Source organism: Bubalus kerabau, chromosome 2 (genome assembly GCF_029407905.1).
Source record: "Bubalus kerabau isolate K-KA32 ecotype Philippines breed swamp buffalo chromosome 2, PCC_UOA_SB_1v2, whole genome shotgun sequence".
In the NCBI taxonomy this organism is placed as follows: Eukaryota; Metazoa; Chordata; class Mammalia; order Artiodactyla; family Bovidae; genus Bubalus; species Bubalus kerabau.
The window spans coordinates 153,376,942-153,397,868 of record NC_073625.1 but is presented as its reverse complement, the minus strand read 5'-3'; the positions used below and the strand labels follow the sequence as shown (position 1 = coordinate 153,397,868).

General features: G+C 35.9%; 2 protein-coding genes across 5 annotated transcripts in view; one reads left to right on the top strand and one right to left on the bottom strand.

Annotated features, from left to right (window-relative positions):
• Window positions 1–20,927, top strand: part of SMC4 (structural maintenance of chromosomes 4) — a 242,496-nt gene that overhangs the window by 167,373 nt on the left and 54,196 nt on the right. The gene's annotated exons all lie outside the window — the stretch shown is intronic.
• IFT80 (intraflagellar transport 80) overlaps window positions 1–20,927 on the bottom strand; it is a 131,008-nt gene that overhangs the window by 88,094 nt on the left and 21,987 nt on the right. For all 4 annotated transcript variants that reach the window (XM_055569214.1, XM_055569213.1, XM_055569217.1 and 1 more), the window contains 3 exons: window positions 13,758–13,868; window positions 11,939–12,007; window positions 2,230–2,339 (listed from right to left, as the gene is read on the bottom strand). In XM_055569214.1, the coding sequence (XP_055425189.1) occupies window positions 2,230–2,339; window positions 11,939–12,007; window positions 13,758–13,868 (290 nt within the window). The remainder of the gene's footprint in view (window positions 1–2,229; window positions 2,340–11,938; window positions 12,008–13,757; window positions 13,869–20,927) is intronic.

Sequence of the window (20,927 nt, the reverse complement as noted above, 5' to 3'; positions counted from 1 at the left end):
TTGAAGGCAGAAACTGTGTTCTGTTTCACTTTGAATATGTTACAGTACAAGGCTTACACTCAACATAGTGCCTGACATATAGTAGGTATGCATCACATTCTCACTGATTGACTAAATAAACAGAAGTTTCTTCACTATGAAACCAAGTTCTGGGCCTCTAGAAGAGTCCCTAAAGCTCTTAAAGGAAATTAAGTGTACACTTTTGAACTGTATTCTACAAGCAAGAATTAAGTAAGCATTCTTTTTTGTGAACAATCTAAAGTTGAGTATATATTTATACCCAAGGAAAAACTGCTGGAACTTTAGTTTTCCAAAAGGAATAGAAGATTTGCATTAAATTACAAATTCCATTTAACTCCTTTAACTCCTTCACTCTAGCTGAATTTTTCCCTCCACTATTTCCTGAGTCAAAGGTTTCACTGAGCCACAAAACCAGAACTTTATCAATGGTGATACAAGCATCTTCCTGAGTTTAATTTATATATGCTTAATTACAGGTATCTAAACAAATCACAGGCTTCCCTGGTGACTCAGACAGTAAAGAATCTGCCTGCAATTCGGGAGACCTGGGTTCAATCCCTGGGTTGGGAAGATCCCCTGGAGGAGGGCATGGCAAGCCATTCCAGTATTCTTGCCTGGAGAATCCCCATGGACAGAGGTGCCTGGCAGGCTACAGGCCATGGGACTGCAAAGAACTGGACACAACTGAGCAACCAAGCACAGCACAAACAAATCATATATTTATAAATTAAAAGATTCATTGGGCCTGCTTTTGCTGTATGATTTCAAAGAACATTTTCAGGGTATAAGTGGTATGGAAGGACTTTGACTAAAGGCAGGAAGAACCAGACCCCTTCCCTAGCTTCTTCCCCTTCTGTTGTTTCACAGTTCTTAGCAGAGTGTTCTGCATGCAGTAAAAATGTAAATACACGATGACTGTATGGAATATGTACAGCATAATTCCACACAGAAGTGACTAATATGGAACCGCAAAGTCATCTCTATATCCTTACTCTCCAAATTCTCTATCTACTGAACTGTTAAACACAATGCTTCTTGGGAATTCCCTGGTGGCCCAGTAGTTAGGACTCTGAGCTTCCACTGCCAGGAACCCAGGTTCAATCCCTGGTCCAGGAACTAAGATCCTGGAAGCCACACAGCATGGCAAAAAACAAACTAAAAACCCTGAAGTTTCTTCTTAAAACACTTTTATCCCTTCTGTAGCCAGTGAATCTCCAGCACCAAATCCCTGACCTATTAACTGGCCTCCTTGTCTCTAATTTATTAGTGGCTGAATAAAAGTTACAGATGACATAATAACACCATAACATCAATAATAACAACTGCTCTTTATTGTGTACACTCAATATTTTTATTATATGCACTGTCCTATGTACTTTGTAATTTAACTCATTTAATCCTCACAACAATCCTATCAATTAGGTATTAGGATCAAATCTAAGAGATGAGAAAGCTTAAGCTCTGAGATAATTTTATAAATTGCCTAAAGTTACATATAAGTAATGAACATTTGAACCCAAGTGACTAACTCCAAAATCTATACTTCTATTACCTACACTATACCGTGTTACTATCAAAATATGAAGAAAATGATTCTGCCTCTTCACACTGAAATCAAACATCAAAATCTCAGAGATAGGCTTAAAGGTTTTCCATTAATTTGTCCTACCCTGACCTGTCTTAACTGCCACTATTGTTCTGCTTCCCTGTAATTGGTAAAATTATATATACCCAATTTGTTCTAAGCATTACATTGACTCCCCCCAACCCACTTTAAATAAATACTAAAAGAATTCTAGGGTCTTAGAGAAAGTTCAAGGGTACTGAACAGACAATGGGGAGGAGGGGGAAGACACTAGAGATGATAAAAAACCGTCTAAACAAGTTCTTAAAGTTTTATGATTTAGTCCCATTCTGTCTTAAATCTATCCATGTGAGGCTGACTGTGCTAAATTTGAATTTTGTGCCAAATCATGTAAACATATTTATGATTTACTGATATAATGAGAGTTGGAATAAGAGGGAAGTGAACCTTGTTGGAAACATCAACAAGTATTCCCTGTTCTATAATAAAGGCTGATAAAACCACACACTTAAAAGCCTCGACTGTAACAAGACCACCCAGAAGAAAGGGACTCCTAAGAAGGTGACCTCTTACTGAGCAGTCTGGCAGATCCTGATAACAATTTACAAATGCCTGAGAAGTACCTGTAAAATTTTAGCATTTGGTTGAAGCGGTTTAATGATCAGCTGCTTGCCTGCTGTATAAAGAACCTTTTCTGAATCAGGGCCCCATGCTACAGAATACACTGGTGTTCCTGTAAAAAGAAAAAAAAAAGATAAACTTTAATTATCATGCTTTATAAAATGGAGATTGTTAGGAAAGTCAAAAAACCAATTTGGGGTATCATTTCATTTCCTCCTTATTCAATGGCCTATCCAAACTGGAGTATATAGCCTGATACCGAAACATAAAAGGCAAAATAAATATGAGGTTAGGGAAAGTTTTGCTGTCTATCAAGTGTGGCTTTGGCCTGAAAGTTAGGCTAAAGTATTACCAGGATAAAGTTGACTCCACTTCCATGGGAAAGGTACAAGTTTGATTCACCCACCATACTCGGTAAATCTGTTTTAATTTCCTAGGACAGGAATTAGCGATTCCTAGGATAGGAATCCTAGAGATAAGATTTAGGTATTTTTTAATTCGATTACTTCACAGTCTTCTGGAAAACTATGCTTTCTTTGAGTCTATTTTTTTTAAAATGAATATCATATCAATTGAGAGCATTAAATTATCTGTAGTCCACTGTCTGACCCAGTTACCTATTCATTAGGGAAGTGAATCAAGGTTATACAATTAATCTATAAAATATTAACCCATTTATATTTATAAAATCAAGCTTTTAAAAATTGTCTAGGATTCCTAAGTCAGGCTATTATAGTAGCTGACTTTATGTGAGTGAGTGAATAAATCTTTCAGCAATTTACATTCACAGTAAAATGAAATCTGAATCTAAGGATTTATGAGCAATCAGTAAGATGTGTTTATTGAAATGGAAAACCCAACTGATTGAATCAACATGGAGCAATCAGCAATCAACAGGGAGTAAATTTCAGTAAGATAAATGCTTGAATTGGGTTTCCCAGGTGGCACAGTGGTAAAGAATCCACCTGCCAATGTATAAGATACAGGAGACTTGGGTTTGATCCCTGGGTTGGGAAGATTCCCTGGAGAAGGAAATGGCAACCCACTCCAGTATTCTTGCCTAGGAAATCCCATGGACAGAAGAGCCAATAGTCCACGGGGTCACAAAAGACTCAGAAACTAAAACAACAACTCAGTGCTTTATAGGACTTTTTGTTGTTCAGTTGCTAAGTCATGTCTGACTCTTTGCAACTCCACGGACTGCAGCACGCTAGGCTTCCCTGTCCATCACTATCTCTGGGAGTTTACTCAGATTCATGCCGATTGAGTCAGTAATGCCATCCAACCATCTCATTCTGTGTCATCCCCTTCTCCTCCTGCCTTCAATCTTTCCCAGCATCAGGGTCCTTTCCAATCAGTCAGCTCTTCCTATCAGGTGGCCAAAGTACCGGAGCTTCAGCACCAGCATCAGTCCTTCCAAAAAGTATTCAAGGTTGATTTCCTTTAGGACTGACTGGTTTGACTCCTTACTGCCCAAGAGACTCTCACGAGTCTTCTCCAACACCAGTTCAAAAGCATCAATTCTTTGGCGCTCAGCTTTCTTTATGGTCCAACTCTCACATCCGTACATGACTACTGGAAAAACCATAGCTTTGACTATATGGACCTTTGTCAGCAAAGTGTTGTCTCTGCTTTTTAATACCCTATCTAGGTTTGTCATAACTTTCCTTCCAAGGAGCAAGTATCTTTTAATTTCATGGCTGTAGTCACCGTCTGCAGTGATTTTGGAGCCCAAGAATATAAAACATGTCACTGTTTCCACTTTTCCCCCTTCTGTTTGCCATGAAGTGATGGGAACCAGACTTAGAGGACTTAGAAAATCGGATTTAGATATAATCCAAAAAACTCCATAAGCATTCCTTCCATGGTATAGGTTAGATATCATACTGGGTCTAAATTTCCTGGTCAGTTGGTGACACCTAGGATTGTCTTGATTCAGAGGAATCTACAGATGGCCAATGAGATAGTTCACCTCAGAAGGTACTTCTTCTATTCTTAGTAACTACATTCTCTTGGAACATTATCTGGGAGTAGCCAGGAGCTGACCTGGGCTTCAAACTAAATCTCCAAATGAACAGAGTTCAACTCTAATAAACTTCCCAGAAAATGTAAATCAAAATTTCAGATATTCCAAATGTGATTCTTGGTAAGCACTGTAAGGAAATATGGGAGTAAATTACAGGTTCCTTCTTTATTCCATTATTACAGTTGCAATTATTGTGCAAAAAAAGTAAATTCATATATTTTAATTATCAATTATCAAAGCTTCATGAATACACTCAGTAAAATTACACTTTGCTCAGTGTATACAAAACTATGACAAATATCTACCCCCAAGGAAATAATTCAGTAAACACAACTCCCATTGAGTTATACAGGATGTGACTCTAACGCTTTAGTTGTGGTAAAAGACATGGTTTGGGGTATAGGATGAAGAGCCAGGGACTCTTATGTCCTCTTTCACATTGAATCTGTGGCCCCATTAAGTCAGCTGTGTCACCATTTCCTTGTTTATAAACCTTATAAATCTTCAGAATACTTACCTCCCATGTTGGGATGTGGAGATTATTCATTTCCTGCTTATAATTTTTTAAACAATAATACTGTTAAAGAAACAGATATAGTAACTTAAAGAATAAAACAAAATAAGCTTATAGAGGAAAATTTAAGCAATTCCTTTGTTAAAATATGTGGTTTTTAACCACATTCCTTCAATCCAAAAACAAAAGGAATTTTTTATGATAAATAAGCAATCCTAAATAAGATCAATAGCTGCCTTATTAGTTACAGCTTCCTAATCAGCAATATTCAAAAGGTATATAACATCAAGAGCTAAGAGAATGTGTCTTTATATTCATTCTTTACATTTAGAATAAAATGTTAAGTGTGAAATTCCCATATATATGAATGTCTTTATTGCTACACAACTTTGATTTAGGTGGTTCTGGAGAAGATTATTGAATGTGCATGAATTAGCTTCATAATGAAAACAATGATTTCTATTATAAAAAAAATACATCTTACTAGCATTTGAAACAAATCTCTAATATTTTTTAAATGTTTTTTAAAAACATTTGCTAAAGCTACATTTCACTTTGCAAAGTCAGTATGGAAATAATAATACAGGCTTCAAGTTAAAAAACTTAACAAAAAATTTAGCAAATCATGTAACGAGATGTTATGAATTTCATCTTTAACAAAAATGGACAAAAAACACAAATAGTTTTGTAATAATTAATTTCTTGCTTTTTATACTGGGAATTTTTATTTATGCTCCATTTCAGTTAAGACACTCAAAAAGATCTTGTTTTTCTGACTTTGTACACTAAGATCATGTGATCCTTTTGACATTTTTTAAGAAACCACATGCACCTGGGGTTGTGTTAAATGTCAGACCCTTATCTCTCTGTAAAACAAATTATCTAAATTCTTTCAACCTGCTGAAGGCATTTTAAACCACAGAAGAGGAGACAAAAATGTATTTCAATTGTTTTAAGGAAGTACATGGTCAAATATACCATGTTTTTCACATTCATACTAAAGGTATCCCCTAAAATGTTGTTTTTGCATGTTTTTAAGAATGCTTTTGAAACAAACTCTTCACTATTACCATGAAGCATTAGCCACCTCTGTGTTGAATGCAGTATAGGTCTACACCGAGTGAACATAAGAAGGTAGAGAAGAATTTGGCACTATACAAGCACTATCTATTAGTAACCACTACTACTACTTTGTAATGAAATAAGCAACCATTTGTTATTGTGTTGCTCATGGGAGTAGGCACTTTATCCTTTAAAACCTAGTTAAAATATGCTGCAATATTTGCCAGGAAGCTTTTCAACTTTTTTGGTGGTCAAATCATTAAGAAGGCTAGTGCACTGGGACGACCCAGAGGGATGGTATGGGGAGGGAGGAGGGAGGAGGGTTCAGGATGGGGAACACATGTATACCTGTGGCGGATTCATTTTGATATTTGGCAAAACTAATACAATTTTGTAAAGTTTAAAAATAAAATAAAATTTAAAAAAAAACAAACAAAGAATTATTTCCCTTTCATTCTATTTGTAGAGACATGTACTAACAAATAAGTAATATCAAGTGGCATTTATTCCTCAAAAAAAACCAAACAACTTTTTGGCTGTGTATGTCACCAGGTCAGTACAGAGAAAAAAAGCTAAAAAGAAGGCATGTGTTTCTTTACTTTCTATCCTCAGTCACTTCTCCCTTGGGGATCTCAACTTCCTCCATAGCTTCACCTTTCACCTTTCTGTAACAGACTCTCACGTTAATATTTCAGCCTTTATTTCTGAGTTCTAACAAATTTCCATCGACCCCAAAGACATGCCAAAACTTCAAACTCTACATATTTGTATATTATCCCTTCCCATGTACTCCCTCATTCATTCTTCCTCTGAATTCTTCACGTCTTACAGGGTGATCCATTCCTCTCAGCCACTGAGAACTATGCACTTTTTTCAACCACTCTCATCACCACCTCTGTTCAAGCCTCACTGCACTCTAGCAGAGAACACCTCAGTAACCTCCATACCAGTCACCCCAACGTAACCTCTACCTCCTCTAATTGATCCTACATCCTACTGCTAAGGTAATCTTCCTAAAGAGTTTCCCAGGTGGCACAGTCGTAAAGAATCCACCTGTCAAGCAGGAGATGCAGGTTCAGTCTTTGGGTCAGGAAGATCCCCTGGAGAATGAAATGCAACCCAGTCCAGGATTCTTGCCTGGGAAATTCCATGGACAGAGGAGACTTGCAGGCTACAGTCCATGGGGCTGCCAAGAGTCAGACATAACAGCGACTAAAGCAACAACAACAAAATCTACCTGAAGAAACAGGCTTTATCTCTTACTCTTCTGCTCATCTTTTAAAGATTTTTATATGGTTATAGAACAAACTCCAACCGGACTTCCCTGATGGTCCAGTGGCTAGTCTTCCCTGCTCCCAATGCAGGAGGCCCTTGAGTTCAATTCCTGGTCAAGGAACTAGATCCCACATTTTCCAACTAAGACCACAGTCAAATAAATAAAAATAAATTTTTAAAAAGAAAGTATAAATTCCAACCCCCTTCATTTAATGTCTGAGGTTATCTGTGTCTTGGTCCCTCTGGCAGTAGCATCTCTCACACAGCCTACACTTGGCCCAAGGAGTCCATTCCCCCTCACCTGACTCCCAGGCTTTATGCTGATCATCTAAGTTCCTCCAGAGCTCCGCTGCATTGCCAACAAGCTCATTTCCCTACCTAATTTCTTTATCCTTCAAAGTCTAGTTACAAGATGCTGCAGTATTTACCAGAGAAGGTATTATACCTTCTCTCCCCTCAAAGCATTCATCTCTGCCTTCCTGTCTTCCCACAATGCCTTAAGGCAACCAGCACACTCTGCCTTGTGTTACAGTATTTATATTTCCTCTACTAAATTCATTATAGGTAGCTTCCATGTTTTGTCATCTCTTTAATCCATTTGAATACAGTAAGGGAAATGTTCTTAAAGGTTTACAATATTTCTCTCTTCCAATTTTAATTTATAATTAAAATATACAATGTAATACAAAATAGGGCATCATTATAATTATTCATGGCCTACATATTACTTTTCTCTAATAAGGAAAAATAACTCTTGATAAGCACCAGTAAGAATCATTTTTAAACATAGTCAAATTCCATCCCTATCCCACTACAAAAAAAAATTAATGCTTCTTCTGCATTGGAGAAGGGGATGACTATGACTTTTTCTATCTTTATGTCTGCCTGCAATTATCAAGAAATGAATTCAGGAATTTTTCTATTTAGCAAATCAAACAAACCTTATAAATAACTAGGGACTTTTCCTTCAGGGTTAATGTCATTACAACTTAACTTCTCCAGTGATTTTTCCCAGAAATAAAATGGGAAAAGTCTATGCTTATTAGGAAAGTGTGGGTGGGAACAATGACCAAAAATTCATAAATTAAAATCATAGTTCTATAGTGAATTTATAATTTTTAACCTAGAAAAAGATACTAGTTATTAAGCTGAAATACTAATGGGTTTACTAAAATAAAATCTACCTAATTTAGTTTTTTTTTTTTATGTTTTTTTTTTTTTAATTTTATTTTATTTTTAGACTTTACATAACTGTATTAGTTTTGCCAAATATCAAAATGAATCCGCCACAGGAGGGTTCAGGATGGGGAACACATGTATACCTAATTTAGTTTTGCTCATTAATCTCATAATTAACATAAACCTTGAGTAAGAAGAATAACAAGATTCAAATAGGATAAAAATGATCAGCAATTTAACAGCATTTGATGTTAAGGAAATTGGAGCTGTTTGGAATGCTGGTGTAAAATACCATTACGTGAGTCAATGAATACATAATAAAATTACCTATCCTATATGACATAATATGTAATTTAGCTTTTACGAAAATCCTAGCTATCCAAGTAACTGGAAGGAATGAACAAAAAAAGCACCATCCATCCATCTCCAAAATAAATACCATACACAAAAACAGATCATAGACCTAAATGTACACACTAAAACTATAAAACTCTTACAAGAAAATACAGATGTAAGTCTCCATGATTTTGGATTTGGCAATAGTTTCTTAGATATAACACCAAAACGTAAACAATCAAAAAAAAAAAGTAGATAAACTGAATTTCATCAAAACTTTTGTGCTTAAGAGACTTCCCTGGTTGTCCAGTAGTTCAAAATCCTCCTACCAGTACGGAGGATAGGGTTCGATCTCTGGTCCCAGATAGACCAGGATGGAGCAACTAAGTCCGTGGCCACAATACTAAGTCCACACGCCCTAGAGCCTGTGCTCCGCAAAAAGAGAAGCCACCAAAATGAGAAGCCCACATACTACACAACTAAAGAAAGCCTCCATGAAGCAACGAAGAGCCCATGTGTTGCAATAAAGACCCATCAAGGCCAAAAATAAAATAAATATTAAAAAAAGAAACTTTTGTGCTTCAAAAGATATCATCAAGAAAATGAAAAGGAAACCCACAAAATGGGGAAATCATATATCCAAGTTGCAAATCATATAGCCAACGGTCTATTAACCAGAATACATAAAGTACTCTTACAACTCGATAACAAAAAGACAACCTAATTTAAAAATGTGCAAAGAATTTTAATAGATCTTTCTCCAAACAAGATCTACAAACAGCCATAAAGTACATGAAAAGAGGCTCAACATCATTAGTCACAAGAGAAATGCAAACCAAAACTACAATGAGATACTACTTCACAGTCACTAGGATGATTATAATAAAAATATAGTAACAAGTGTTGAGGATTTGGAGAAACTGGAACCTTCATATATTTCTAGTGGGAATGTAAAATGGTATGTTTACTTTGGAAAAAAAAAAAAAACTTGAAGAAGACTTTAATTTACTGATATGAAACTATATCCAATGCAGTTCACAAGTCAAGTGAAAACAAGTAAGGAGCATATTGTAGTAGATGCAGTATGCCTCTGGGAATGTTTTCTGGGTGGCCGGAAGACAGGGGTAATATGAAAGACAAGGGTAGTATTTAAGAGATAACTTTATACCCTTTTTTACACTTCAAATTCTGAACTATGTGAATTAGTATCTATTAAAAATTTATACTTTAAAAAGATGTAAGCACTCCCTGCAACGCATATACGAACAATCAAATTTTTATGATCATTATTATTGAAAATTGGAAGTAGGAAATGGCAACCTACTCCTGTATTATTGCCTGGAAAAGACCAGGGACAGAGGAGCCTGGCTGGCTGTAGTCCATGGGATCGCAAACAGTCAGACACAACTGAGCACAAACACACATTATTGAAAATATGAGTTGCAAACTCAAATCCCTTCAGAGGTTTATGTTGTGTTCTACCATGTAATATAAATGAGTAAAGTATTATATGTGGAGTGTAAGAAAACTAAGAGAAGTTTAAAAACCAACTAAAAATGGCACAGCCACCACTGAACTCCAGTTGATTGTATTTATTCTGGAAAGCAGACTTAATGTTGCCAGTTCTTCCAATTTTTCAAGATACCAAAGAGATCCATATAAGAATGTAAAATATCCTAATCTTTAATGCTGGGCCTGGACCATGCTAGTGGGCTAGATTCAGCACACAGGCCATCTGTGACCTTTGATGAATGAAAAGTCCTTAATTCATGAATATATTGGGCTTCCAAACTTCCTCTGCAAGTTTGGGAATTCTAAAAGCATTTTCTGTATAAGAGTGAAATAAGCAGCAATCTGTTTTCCAGACCCATTATTCAGATAAATCACAGCACTGAACCAAAAGTGCTATGTCTTCTACCCTCTATCATTAACAATGTTTATGTTAAGCAACTTAGTCTATGTTTCAACTCTAGACTTTGGAAAGTCCAAAATGGTAGATCCCAGGGGTAATCAAAGGGAAGGAGATGACTAGGAAGAATTTAAAGAAAGAAAAGGAGCCTTAGAGTGACAACTGGTGAAGAATCTCAGGCAAAAATTCAGATTATTGTAATGGGTAATAAGATAAGCTTTCAAAATTTCTCTTTAGATCTGTGTCTTCTCTAGACAACATATTTAGTAGAAAAGAAAAGAAAGGAAAAAAGGGTATGTATCAGTAGCAGCTACAGCTGAAAAGAACTGCAGCCTCAGCTCCAAGGAGGTAATGATCTCTAAAAGAATTCTGTAGTTGCTTGTAAGTCAGACATCATAAGGTAAGAATGCCAAATACTTAGCACTAACAAAAATTATCAAGCCAAAAGTAAATGCCTATTCTTATTAGCTTAAAATAAAATTTATTTTCTAAAGGTATACTTTATTACTAAAGAAACAATAAATTGACATTTTTTTCCTAACTGAAATTTGCTCATGAATGTTTCTATGAACTCTGAATTTTCTACTCATGGATAAATATTCTATTTGGAGAGCATCTGTACCAAAGACTTAACCTCAGGAGATAATCACTACATATCACTTATGGTTATTTTTGCTAACATTTGGTTAATGTGTAGCTAAAGAAATATAGCTATTTTAACACTATCCTAAGAGTGAACATAATTTAAAAAATGAAATCTGAAAATTTTTGGAAGTCATTTGTTGGAGATGCTTCACAATATGACTTTATCATATAATTCTGTAAAACAGTCTACCACCTTTTTGGCAATCTATCTCTGAAGCAGATATGTGCTCAAGACAACATTAATCTGACTTCTGGATTGATTTTATAGGCACTTCTTCCCACTGAGTATGGAAAACAAAAATGCTGTTCTAAGCAGTTTTATTTTACCAAGTTTTGGATCATTGAAAGTATCTGTTCCCCTTCGTTAGTACTGAAATCAAATGTGCAACACAATTCAGAAAGGGTGCTAATATTAAGAAGTTATTAGAATTATTAAGTATGGAGATTGAATGTATTCTATTATTATTAGACACCCCATGCTATTTCAGATAGAATATGCACACAATGCTTCAGAGTTATATTAAAAAGAATCACCAGCCTATAACTCTATTTTTATAGATTCACTAACAAAGAAAAAGTCCTTGAGTATTTCTTACATTTCTGGGCTCAAATAAGTCACCATGCCCCATCAGGAAACATGAAAGTAAGAGGAAAAAGTTTAAATAGAAGTAAGAGGTTTCAGGTTTTGAACCTGACCAAAATCAATCTGAGGAACTACATTAGACTGTTTTTATAGGAAAATGTTAAGACATTTATAATACATACCTTGATGAGCTAAAGTCGATCTTAGCATTCCCGTCTTTGACCATATTTTTATTTGTCCATCTTCTCCAACTATAAAAAGAAAATAATAATTGACATTTTACCTATAGGAAATATATGTAAACATTACATTTACATATAAAAATCAACTCTATCTACACTAATGCACATTTAAAATTCAGACACAAGTTTCTCTAATTACATGTCACTGCTTCACAACTAAAAAATTTACCTGAAATTACTTTGAAACAATTTTATCAAAGTAGCCTAACTTTCATGACAATAATTGTTTTTCCTTTAATCTTAGAAGATTTGTAAGTATATTATTCAAATAATGCTCTCATTTTCACTGACATCTCCATCCGAGAAGCACTCTAAGAAAAGTGTTTTCAGCGTGATAAGAAGAGTTAAAGCCAAATTCCAGGGAGTTGGGGACTAAATGGAGTGAAGTAACAGACTACTCTTTTGAACAGTTTGCCTGAAAAGCAAAGAAAGAAAGAGGAAATCGTAGCTAGAATTATTTATTAAAGGAAGGATTTTTATTTCTTTTTCCTCAATTTTCAAGATAAACAGCATCTAAACACATTTACATGCTGGGAAAAAGAAAAAAAAAAAAAAAACAAAACACTGGAAAAGGAGAAGTTGAATAAACAGGCAAGACAAGAGACAACTCACTGATAAAAGTCCTACAAAAGGCCCAGGGGACAGGTGTCATGGTTTTCAAATATAACTACAAATTCTCTGTTATTCTCTCTTTTAAGAAGTTAAGCTTAATTTATCTCTCCTTCAGTTTGGGCTATACTTAGTGACTTGCTTCTAATAAAATATGGTGGAAATGATGGAGTATGACATCCAAGGGTGGGTCATAAAATATATTGTGGCTTCCATCCTTCTCTCTTGGATCATTCACCCAGGGAGAATCTCCAGCGGTCATGCTTACTGTAAGACCATTCAAGTAGCCCTATGGAGAAGTCCACACTGTAAGGAACTAAGTTAGGCCTCAGTCATAGAGTCACAGAGGAAGTAGGACCTCTTGCCAACAGCCATGTGAGTGAGCCATCTTGAACTATCCAGCCCCAGGAGGGCTTCATATGACTGCAGCCCCATCCAACTTCTTGATTCTGAGACAGAACCACCCAGCTAAACATTCCCTGTCTCACAGAAACTGTTAGCTAATACATGTTATCTTAAGTCACTAACTTTTGGGATAATCTGTCATACAACAATAGATATCTAATATAACAGGTGAAGATGAGAAACCCTCAATAGGGAAGGAGATGGAAGAGAGATAGAAAGGAGTAAAGTTAAATGAGAAAATTTTGAATTTTGATGGCTCAGATGGTAAAGAATCTGCCTGTAATGCAGGAGACCCAGGTTTGATCCCTGGGTCAGGAAGATCCCCTAGAGAAAGGAATGGCAACCCACTCCAGTATTCTTGCCTGGAGAATTCCATGGACAGAGAAGCCTGGCAAGTTACAATCCATGGGGTCGCAAAGAGTCAGACATGACAGAGCAACTAACGTGTGCACGCACGGGCACACACACACACGTATTTAAATGAGAATATTTTGAAGAATTAAACATATTTACTCAATATCTGATTATTTCAAAACCTTCTTGACAGAATGTTCTCCACTAGCCATGTAAGAAAACTAATATGACACTCTGAATTATAACATTATATAACAGTCTAGATCAATACTGTGCCAATTACTTGCTATTAGACAAGGAAAGACACTACTGCTAAATTAAAACATTCTGTTCTTCTGGAAATTTTTCTTTAAAAAATTCATTTTAAATGTCATTTCTGCAGATAACTTACCTGTAACTAATGCTGTTCCTTCATAATTCCATCGTCCTGCCAGCACTGCTCCACTGTGAGCTTCCACACTTTTTTCCACTCTTCCTAACTTAGAAATCAGATGAAATTTGCCTAAAAGAAATTATACTTGAGAAATCTATTTTATTAAATTAATTTATCCAATCAACAAGTATCTGTTGAGAACCAACTATTAGACTAGTCAGCATGGTGCTAGGCATCAGAGATACAGGGCAAATTATATAATTATTCTTACTCTTGAGGAGTGCATAAATCTATTGGAAAACAGGCACAAAAGCAAAATTATAAAACCTTGAAACAAGTGGGGTGACAGAATATATATATGATACTATGATAGTTCAGAGGGACAATAAAATTCTACTGGAATATGGTCAAAGGAACCCAAGAGGAATATCAACAAAGCCTTCTGTTTAAGCAGAATTTTGAAGTTTTGCTTTTTTTAAAAAAATGGTTATAGAAAAGCTGCTGTTGCTGCTAAGTCACTCCAGTCGTGTCCAACTCTGTGCGACCCCAGAGACGGCAGCCCACCAGGCTCCCCCGTCCCTGGGATTCTCCAGGCAAGAACACTGGAGTGGGTTGCCATTTCTTTCTCCAATGCATGACAGTGAAAAGTGAAAGTGAAGTTGCTCAGTCGTGTCCGACCCTCAGCGACCCCATGGACTGCAGCCTTCCAGGCTCCTCCGTCCATGGGATTTTCCAGGCAAGAGTACTGGAGTGGGGTGCCATTGCTTCTCCGATAGAAAAGCTAGAAAAAGTTATATAACCTGTTTTTTTAAAAACAGGTTGTAGAAGGAATTATGGCGAAGAGAGGATCTAAATACTTGAACACTGTTAAAAAAAAATTTAAAAACTGAGGCATATTAAAAAATACTGAGTTTATTTGCACAGAAATCAATTCCAATTCAGCAGTGCCAAACCTTAAATGGTTAGGAATGCTCCACTGACAGGAGCTCAGGTACAGAGAAATGACAAAACTAAGGATATTACTGACTGACTATAGCTTAAAGCCTAGTTGGCTGTCTGTGATTGGTTGTCCTTTGGTTTCAATTTTGTAATCTTGAAGCATTCATTTACAGGCTTAGATTTTGACTTGCTGACGTATATACACCATTAGAGTCACCTCAAGTCTAAAGGCCTCCTTCTTTAATTTAAAGGACAAGCCCCAATTTTTTAAATCCTTGCCTTATTTTACACTGTACCAGGCACCAGGTAGACAAAAAGAAGTAGGTTATTTGGTTGCTGTCATTGAAAGTTCACACATTTATAGGCGAACAGCAGAAAACTTACAAGACCTAAGCAAAGTATGTAAGAGATGTCAAGGGAACAAATCAACTATACAAAGAGTAAGTACTACAGGAAGCCAAAACAACTGCAGTGTTGTTTTGAATGATCATGAAGTCTAGTAATATATAGTTTTTGATAAAATAACTAAGTACAGGTGGTCCTTCATATTCAAGGGTTCTGAAATCCTTGGACTCAACCTACCAAAAAACAAACAAACAAAGCCCAGAAAGCTCCAAAAACAGAACTTGAATTTGCCCTGCACCATGAACTATTTACATAGCATTTACATTGTATTTACAACTTTGAGTCCCTTGGACTGCAAGGAGATCCAACCAGTCCATTCTGAAGGAGATCAGCCCTGGGATTTCTTTGGAAGGAATGATGCTAAAGCTGAAACTCCAGTACTTTGGCCACCTCATGCGAAGAGTTGACTCATTGGAAAAGACTCTGATGCTGGGAGGGATCGGGGGCAGGAGGAGAAGGGGACGACAGAGGATGAGATGGCTGGATGGCATCACTGACTCGATGGACGTGAGTCCGAGTGAACTCTGAGAGTTGGTGATGGACAGGGAGGCCTGGCATGCTGCGATTCATGGGGTCGCAAAGAGTCGGACACAATTGAGTGACTGAACTGAACTGAACTGAGGTATTATAAGTAGTCTAGAGATGTCTAGAGATGACTTGCTTCCCTAGTGGCTCAGAGGGTAAAAAGTCTGCCTGCAATGCGGGAGACCCAGGTTCGATCCCTGGGTTGGGAAGATCCCCTGGAGAAAGAAATGGCAACCCACTCCAGTATTCTTGCCTGAACAATCCCATGGACAGCGGAGCCTGGTGGGTTACAGTCCATGAGGTCGCAAAGAGTCCCATGCAACTAAGCAACTTCACTTTCACTTTCAGAGATGACTTAAAGTATATGGGAGGATGTGTGTAGGTTTTGTGCAAATACTATGCCATTTTACACAAGGGACTTGGCCATCTGTAGATTTTAGTATCTACAGGGGTCCTGGAACCAACCCCTTTGGATACTGAGAGCCAACTAACTGTAAGTGGAATTAGAAATCCACCCCCCCCCCAAAAAAATGTATATCTTTTTTTGCTATAAAATAATAATGTGGCTTGCCTAATCAGATTTTGCCTCAAAGGGTTTGTTTGAATTCATTTTTAACTTAAGACTTCTCAAGATTCTTACTAACAATTCATTAAAAATATATTTAAGTCAGATGCTTTAGGTGGCTTTAAAACGTTTCTCTGGAGAATTCTAATACAGATGGTTTTCAAATATTTTATACCTAGCATCTTGTGGTTATTTCACTGACCAGCAAACCATTTCCATCAAGAAAATCATTCCTCCATTTTACACACATTGCATATTATTTGTAGCTCTGTTGCAGCATTTTTAATTGGGCTGTAATTCTTTTCAAGGGGCCATGTCTTAGTCATAGTTTTATTTGCAATAGTGCTTTTACATAAACAGCATTCATTAAGTTCAACCAACTCAGTAACCATATTTAGTAACTTAAGACTTTGACATTCTTTTTTTTTCTCATTCAATCTGATCATTTATTTTCTAGGCCCTCATCAATAAACTACTCCTTTCCTTCATCTAACCACCCACTAGTGCCATCTACTTTTCCTCATATCTTCCTTTTAATTTTATATTTGCCTCTGGGTCATTTTTCAATGCAACAAGATTACTTTGAATTCAACTGTACTAGTACTCTCTTTATGAGACTAAAAAAATTAATTTGGATATACTTTTTTAATGCATTGTTTTACAGAGAAAATATGAGTGGGGGTGAATTTCAAAAGAGGAAACTAGAAAGATGACATATAGTGAGTGGCCAATATTTACTTTATCCAAGTCTATTTCACTAAATGTTAGCATGCTGCCTAACACAAAATATCCACATACTAAATTGCTACATGTCATGAACGAATCTATCAAATAGATTAACCAAGCAACTCGTGAACCATAAATGAAAGGTCCATAAATTTCTTTTCAATGTATTTAGAAATTTTATGTACTTTGATCAGATATTTCTTATCCTAAAATATGTAATCTGACTTTCTGACAAATGCTGAATTCTTACTTTCCACAACCTCACAGAAGACACACACTGAGACAACTAAGGCTAGCTCTTTGCATAGACTTGGCACTCAATAAATCTTTGACCTTTGTAGTTTGTCTGATTGTTACACATTGCTTGAATAGCACAACCCAAGTAAAGCCTAAGTATAAAACTACATATATCAAAAACAATTTTTTAACATAATTATTCCTTTAACAATTTTAGTTCTTCTTCCCTTCAGCTTTTCTATAAACTTTTTAAAGTGCTAGACCAAAAAACTAGAGACCAAATAAATTACCTCTAATTATTTGCTAAGGGTAGGGTTGGGAAGAGATATAAACAATTCATTCATTTATTTAATTGATAGCAATTCATTGATTAAACAGTGGATGATTTGGGTAAAAAACATGGATATTTACAGCCAAATGTAAAAAATTAATCTTTTATTATTAAAGATAAACTAAAAAGAGGAAAATGCTATTTAAAAGAACAGAGGAAGTAGATTAAAATTATATGAAACACATTTTTCAAGGTTAGAAATGCCTTAAGAAATGTCCATGGAAACATGAGGCAGCTTGGAATAGGATATTAGAAAAAAGGTCACATGAGCACTTCTGCAGACTGCTTTATAGCAGAAATCTTTTGGCAGATGGTTGTAAAAAGCCAAAGAGATCAGTAACCACTAACTTCTGATAAAAACAAATGAACACAAAAATTCTTTTTAAAGTGGGATTTTAAATGTACTTATTAACTAATAAGAGAATAAAAGGCTTACTTTAAGATATTTAACAATGTATAAAAAATTCAACTTTCACTAAATATAATTTAAGGAGTGTTTATTGGATTTACAGGAGATTTTATACCAGAATTCCTTTACAAAGCAGTTCCCCTAATGCATTTCAAATAATTCTTCTTTGAATATAAATCTTTTAACACATCGTGAAAGAAATATCACCTCTAAAAAGTAGGATACAGCTGCATGAAATATTCAAAAAAGAGGTAATAACAGTGAAGAGAGAATTATTGGTGAGACAAAATACTTGGCAAGAGTCTGCTTTATGTACTTCAGGATCTGACCCCCAAATCCCATGTTTGTTGTTTTTTTTTTAATGTTACCACTAACACAGAAGATGGAGAGGGTATAACAAAGGGAATAGTGATGAACTCCAAAATCTGTAACCTAGCGATCTGCTGTACAACATTGTGGTTACGCAAAATTATATAAATATATATATATTTTCTCCAAGTTTATACATGTCTCCATGTTTATATATATATAAAATTATTAAATATTGTACTATACACTTAAAAATGTGTTGTGTAGATCTCATATTACATATATTTTCAAACCAGAATAATACTTCTTTTTATAGTATTTGATTAACAGAGAACACAGCATCCATATATAAAATGATCTCAGATGTTTATCTGGCAGGAAACCCTTGACCAACCACCTTCGAATGGCATCCACTTTCTTCTGTTTTTGAATATTTCTTTTTCATTTCATTTTTCATTTTTACTTCTGGATTCTGTTTCTAGTCTCACTCTTCCACTTTTTTCCTTTGAACTATCATCTTTTGCTTTCTCTTTCACAAGATCCAAGATACTCGTAATTTCACCTAGGAGAAAAGACTCAACTACTCTGCTTTGGTTCTCTCTTCTTCCCACATCTAGTTATGCTAGGTTACCTTATTTTTTTTACTTTGTAATAAACCTAAAAATAAAATACAGTTTCTTATGGAGAAGGAAATGGCAACCTATGCCAGTATTCTTGCTGGAAAATTCCATGGACAGAGGAGCCTGGAGAGTTACAGTCCAGGGGGTCACAAGTCGGACACAACTAAGCACACAAGCACAAAAACAAATATTAAACTTTTTTTTTTTTGAAATTGTATGGATTAGCAATTCTAAAACAACCTACTATGTATTGTAGAATTAAACAAGTGAGTAAACATACTGATAATAATGGGAGCCAAGCTTCCACACTGTTTCCAAGTATTGAGAAAAAAGACTAGAATTAACCCTGCAGTGCTGAACTAGAATTGGCAGTATCAAAATTAACTTATGGCTTTTGTCACGGGAAGGAACCATGGAAGGAAGGGAGGGAGGAAACACGGGAGGGAGGAAACACAGGAGGAAGGGAAAGGAAGTAAAGGAAGTGAGGGAGGGAGGAAGAAATAGCTGTAGATGTGTATGTTTTCAACATATATTTCTTAGCTCCATTCTATGAGAGGGCCTTGAAGCAAACATATCCCACTGAAATGCACACACCTAGCACTGTCATCTTGGCTTTTAGATATCATCAAGCACACAAAAAAAGAACAAGTCTCCTTGGAGAAACAGCTGATTTGGAAGTTGGGACTGGGAAAGTACAAAATTAACCTGGAACATCTTGTGCCAGCAAAGTGCTCAAAAGATGAGGAAACACACCCCCCACGGCAAAACAAAAATTCATTTGACCTGGCTTCATGGAGCTCCCACTGGCCAAATCTGTGGCAATTTTAACGTTGAAATTTGTAAATGATAGTAATAGGATGCTCAAGAAATAAAACAAGGGATGGGATGGGGTGTGGGGTGGGAGGGAGATTCAAGAGGGAGTAGATATATATATGTGTATATATACACACACACACACACACACACACATATATAGTTATAATTGATTTCTGTTGTCATATGGCATTCAAGCATTGGAGAAGGAAATGGCAACCCGCTCCAGTGTTCTTGCCTGGAGAATCCCAGGGACGGGGACGCCTGGTGGGCTGCTGTCTATGGGGTCACACAGAGTCGGACACGACTGAAGCGACTCAGCAGCAGCAGCCATATGGCAGAAACCAATACAACACTGTAAAGCAATTATTCGCTAATTATAAAAAAGAATGAATAACTTAAAAATGAAATAAAATAAGAATCTATGAGTCTAATCTGATGTAAGTAAACAAATAAACAAATGGGCGGGAGACAGAAGGCTCTTCTTTGAAGAAGAATACCAACTAATCAATATAAAAGATATTATGGCATTTAAAAAAATATCATTCGGCAACCATCTTAGTAATAAATGACTCAGCTAAGATAGTGGGAGAAAATTTGAGGAGGAAGAGAATATTTTTATATAGTCTGAAAGTATCCACTTAGAAATTATGTACTAAAAGGGAAAAACATTAACTTTACAGTGGAGAAGGAAATGGCACCCTACTCCAGTACTCTTGCCTGGAAAATCCCATGGACGGAGAAGCCTGGTAGGCTACAGTCCATGGGGTCACAGAGTCAGACACGACTTCACTTTCACTTTCACAGTAGATTAATTTAGTGAACACAACCTTTCAAAGTAATCAAAGTTAATGTCACCAGTAAGGGGTCAAACCAGAATTATGAATTTTCCACTCTGATGCCTTAAGTATTACTGTTAAAAATGTATAGCTCAATTTAATCATAAGGAAAAATCAGACAAAAGTGAATTGATTGGATATTCTATAAAAATAACAGGCCCATATTCTTCAAAACAGTCAAGATCATAAAAGAAAGATGGAAGATTTGCTCCAGATTAAAGGAAGTTAGTGAGATATGACAAAAACAATGTTATTCTTTACAAGAAAAAAAAATTTCTATAAAAGACATAATTAGGACACTTGCTAAAATTTGAATACAAACTGTAGATTAGGTAACAATATTATATCAGTGTTAAATTTCCTGATTTTGATCAATGTATTGTGGTTAAGTAACAGAAAAATCCTTATTCTTAGGAAATGCATTGAAGTATATATGGTTAACGGAAAAGGCAATGGCAACCCACTTCAGT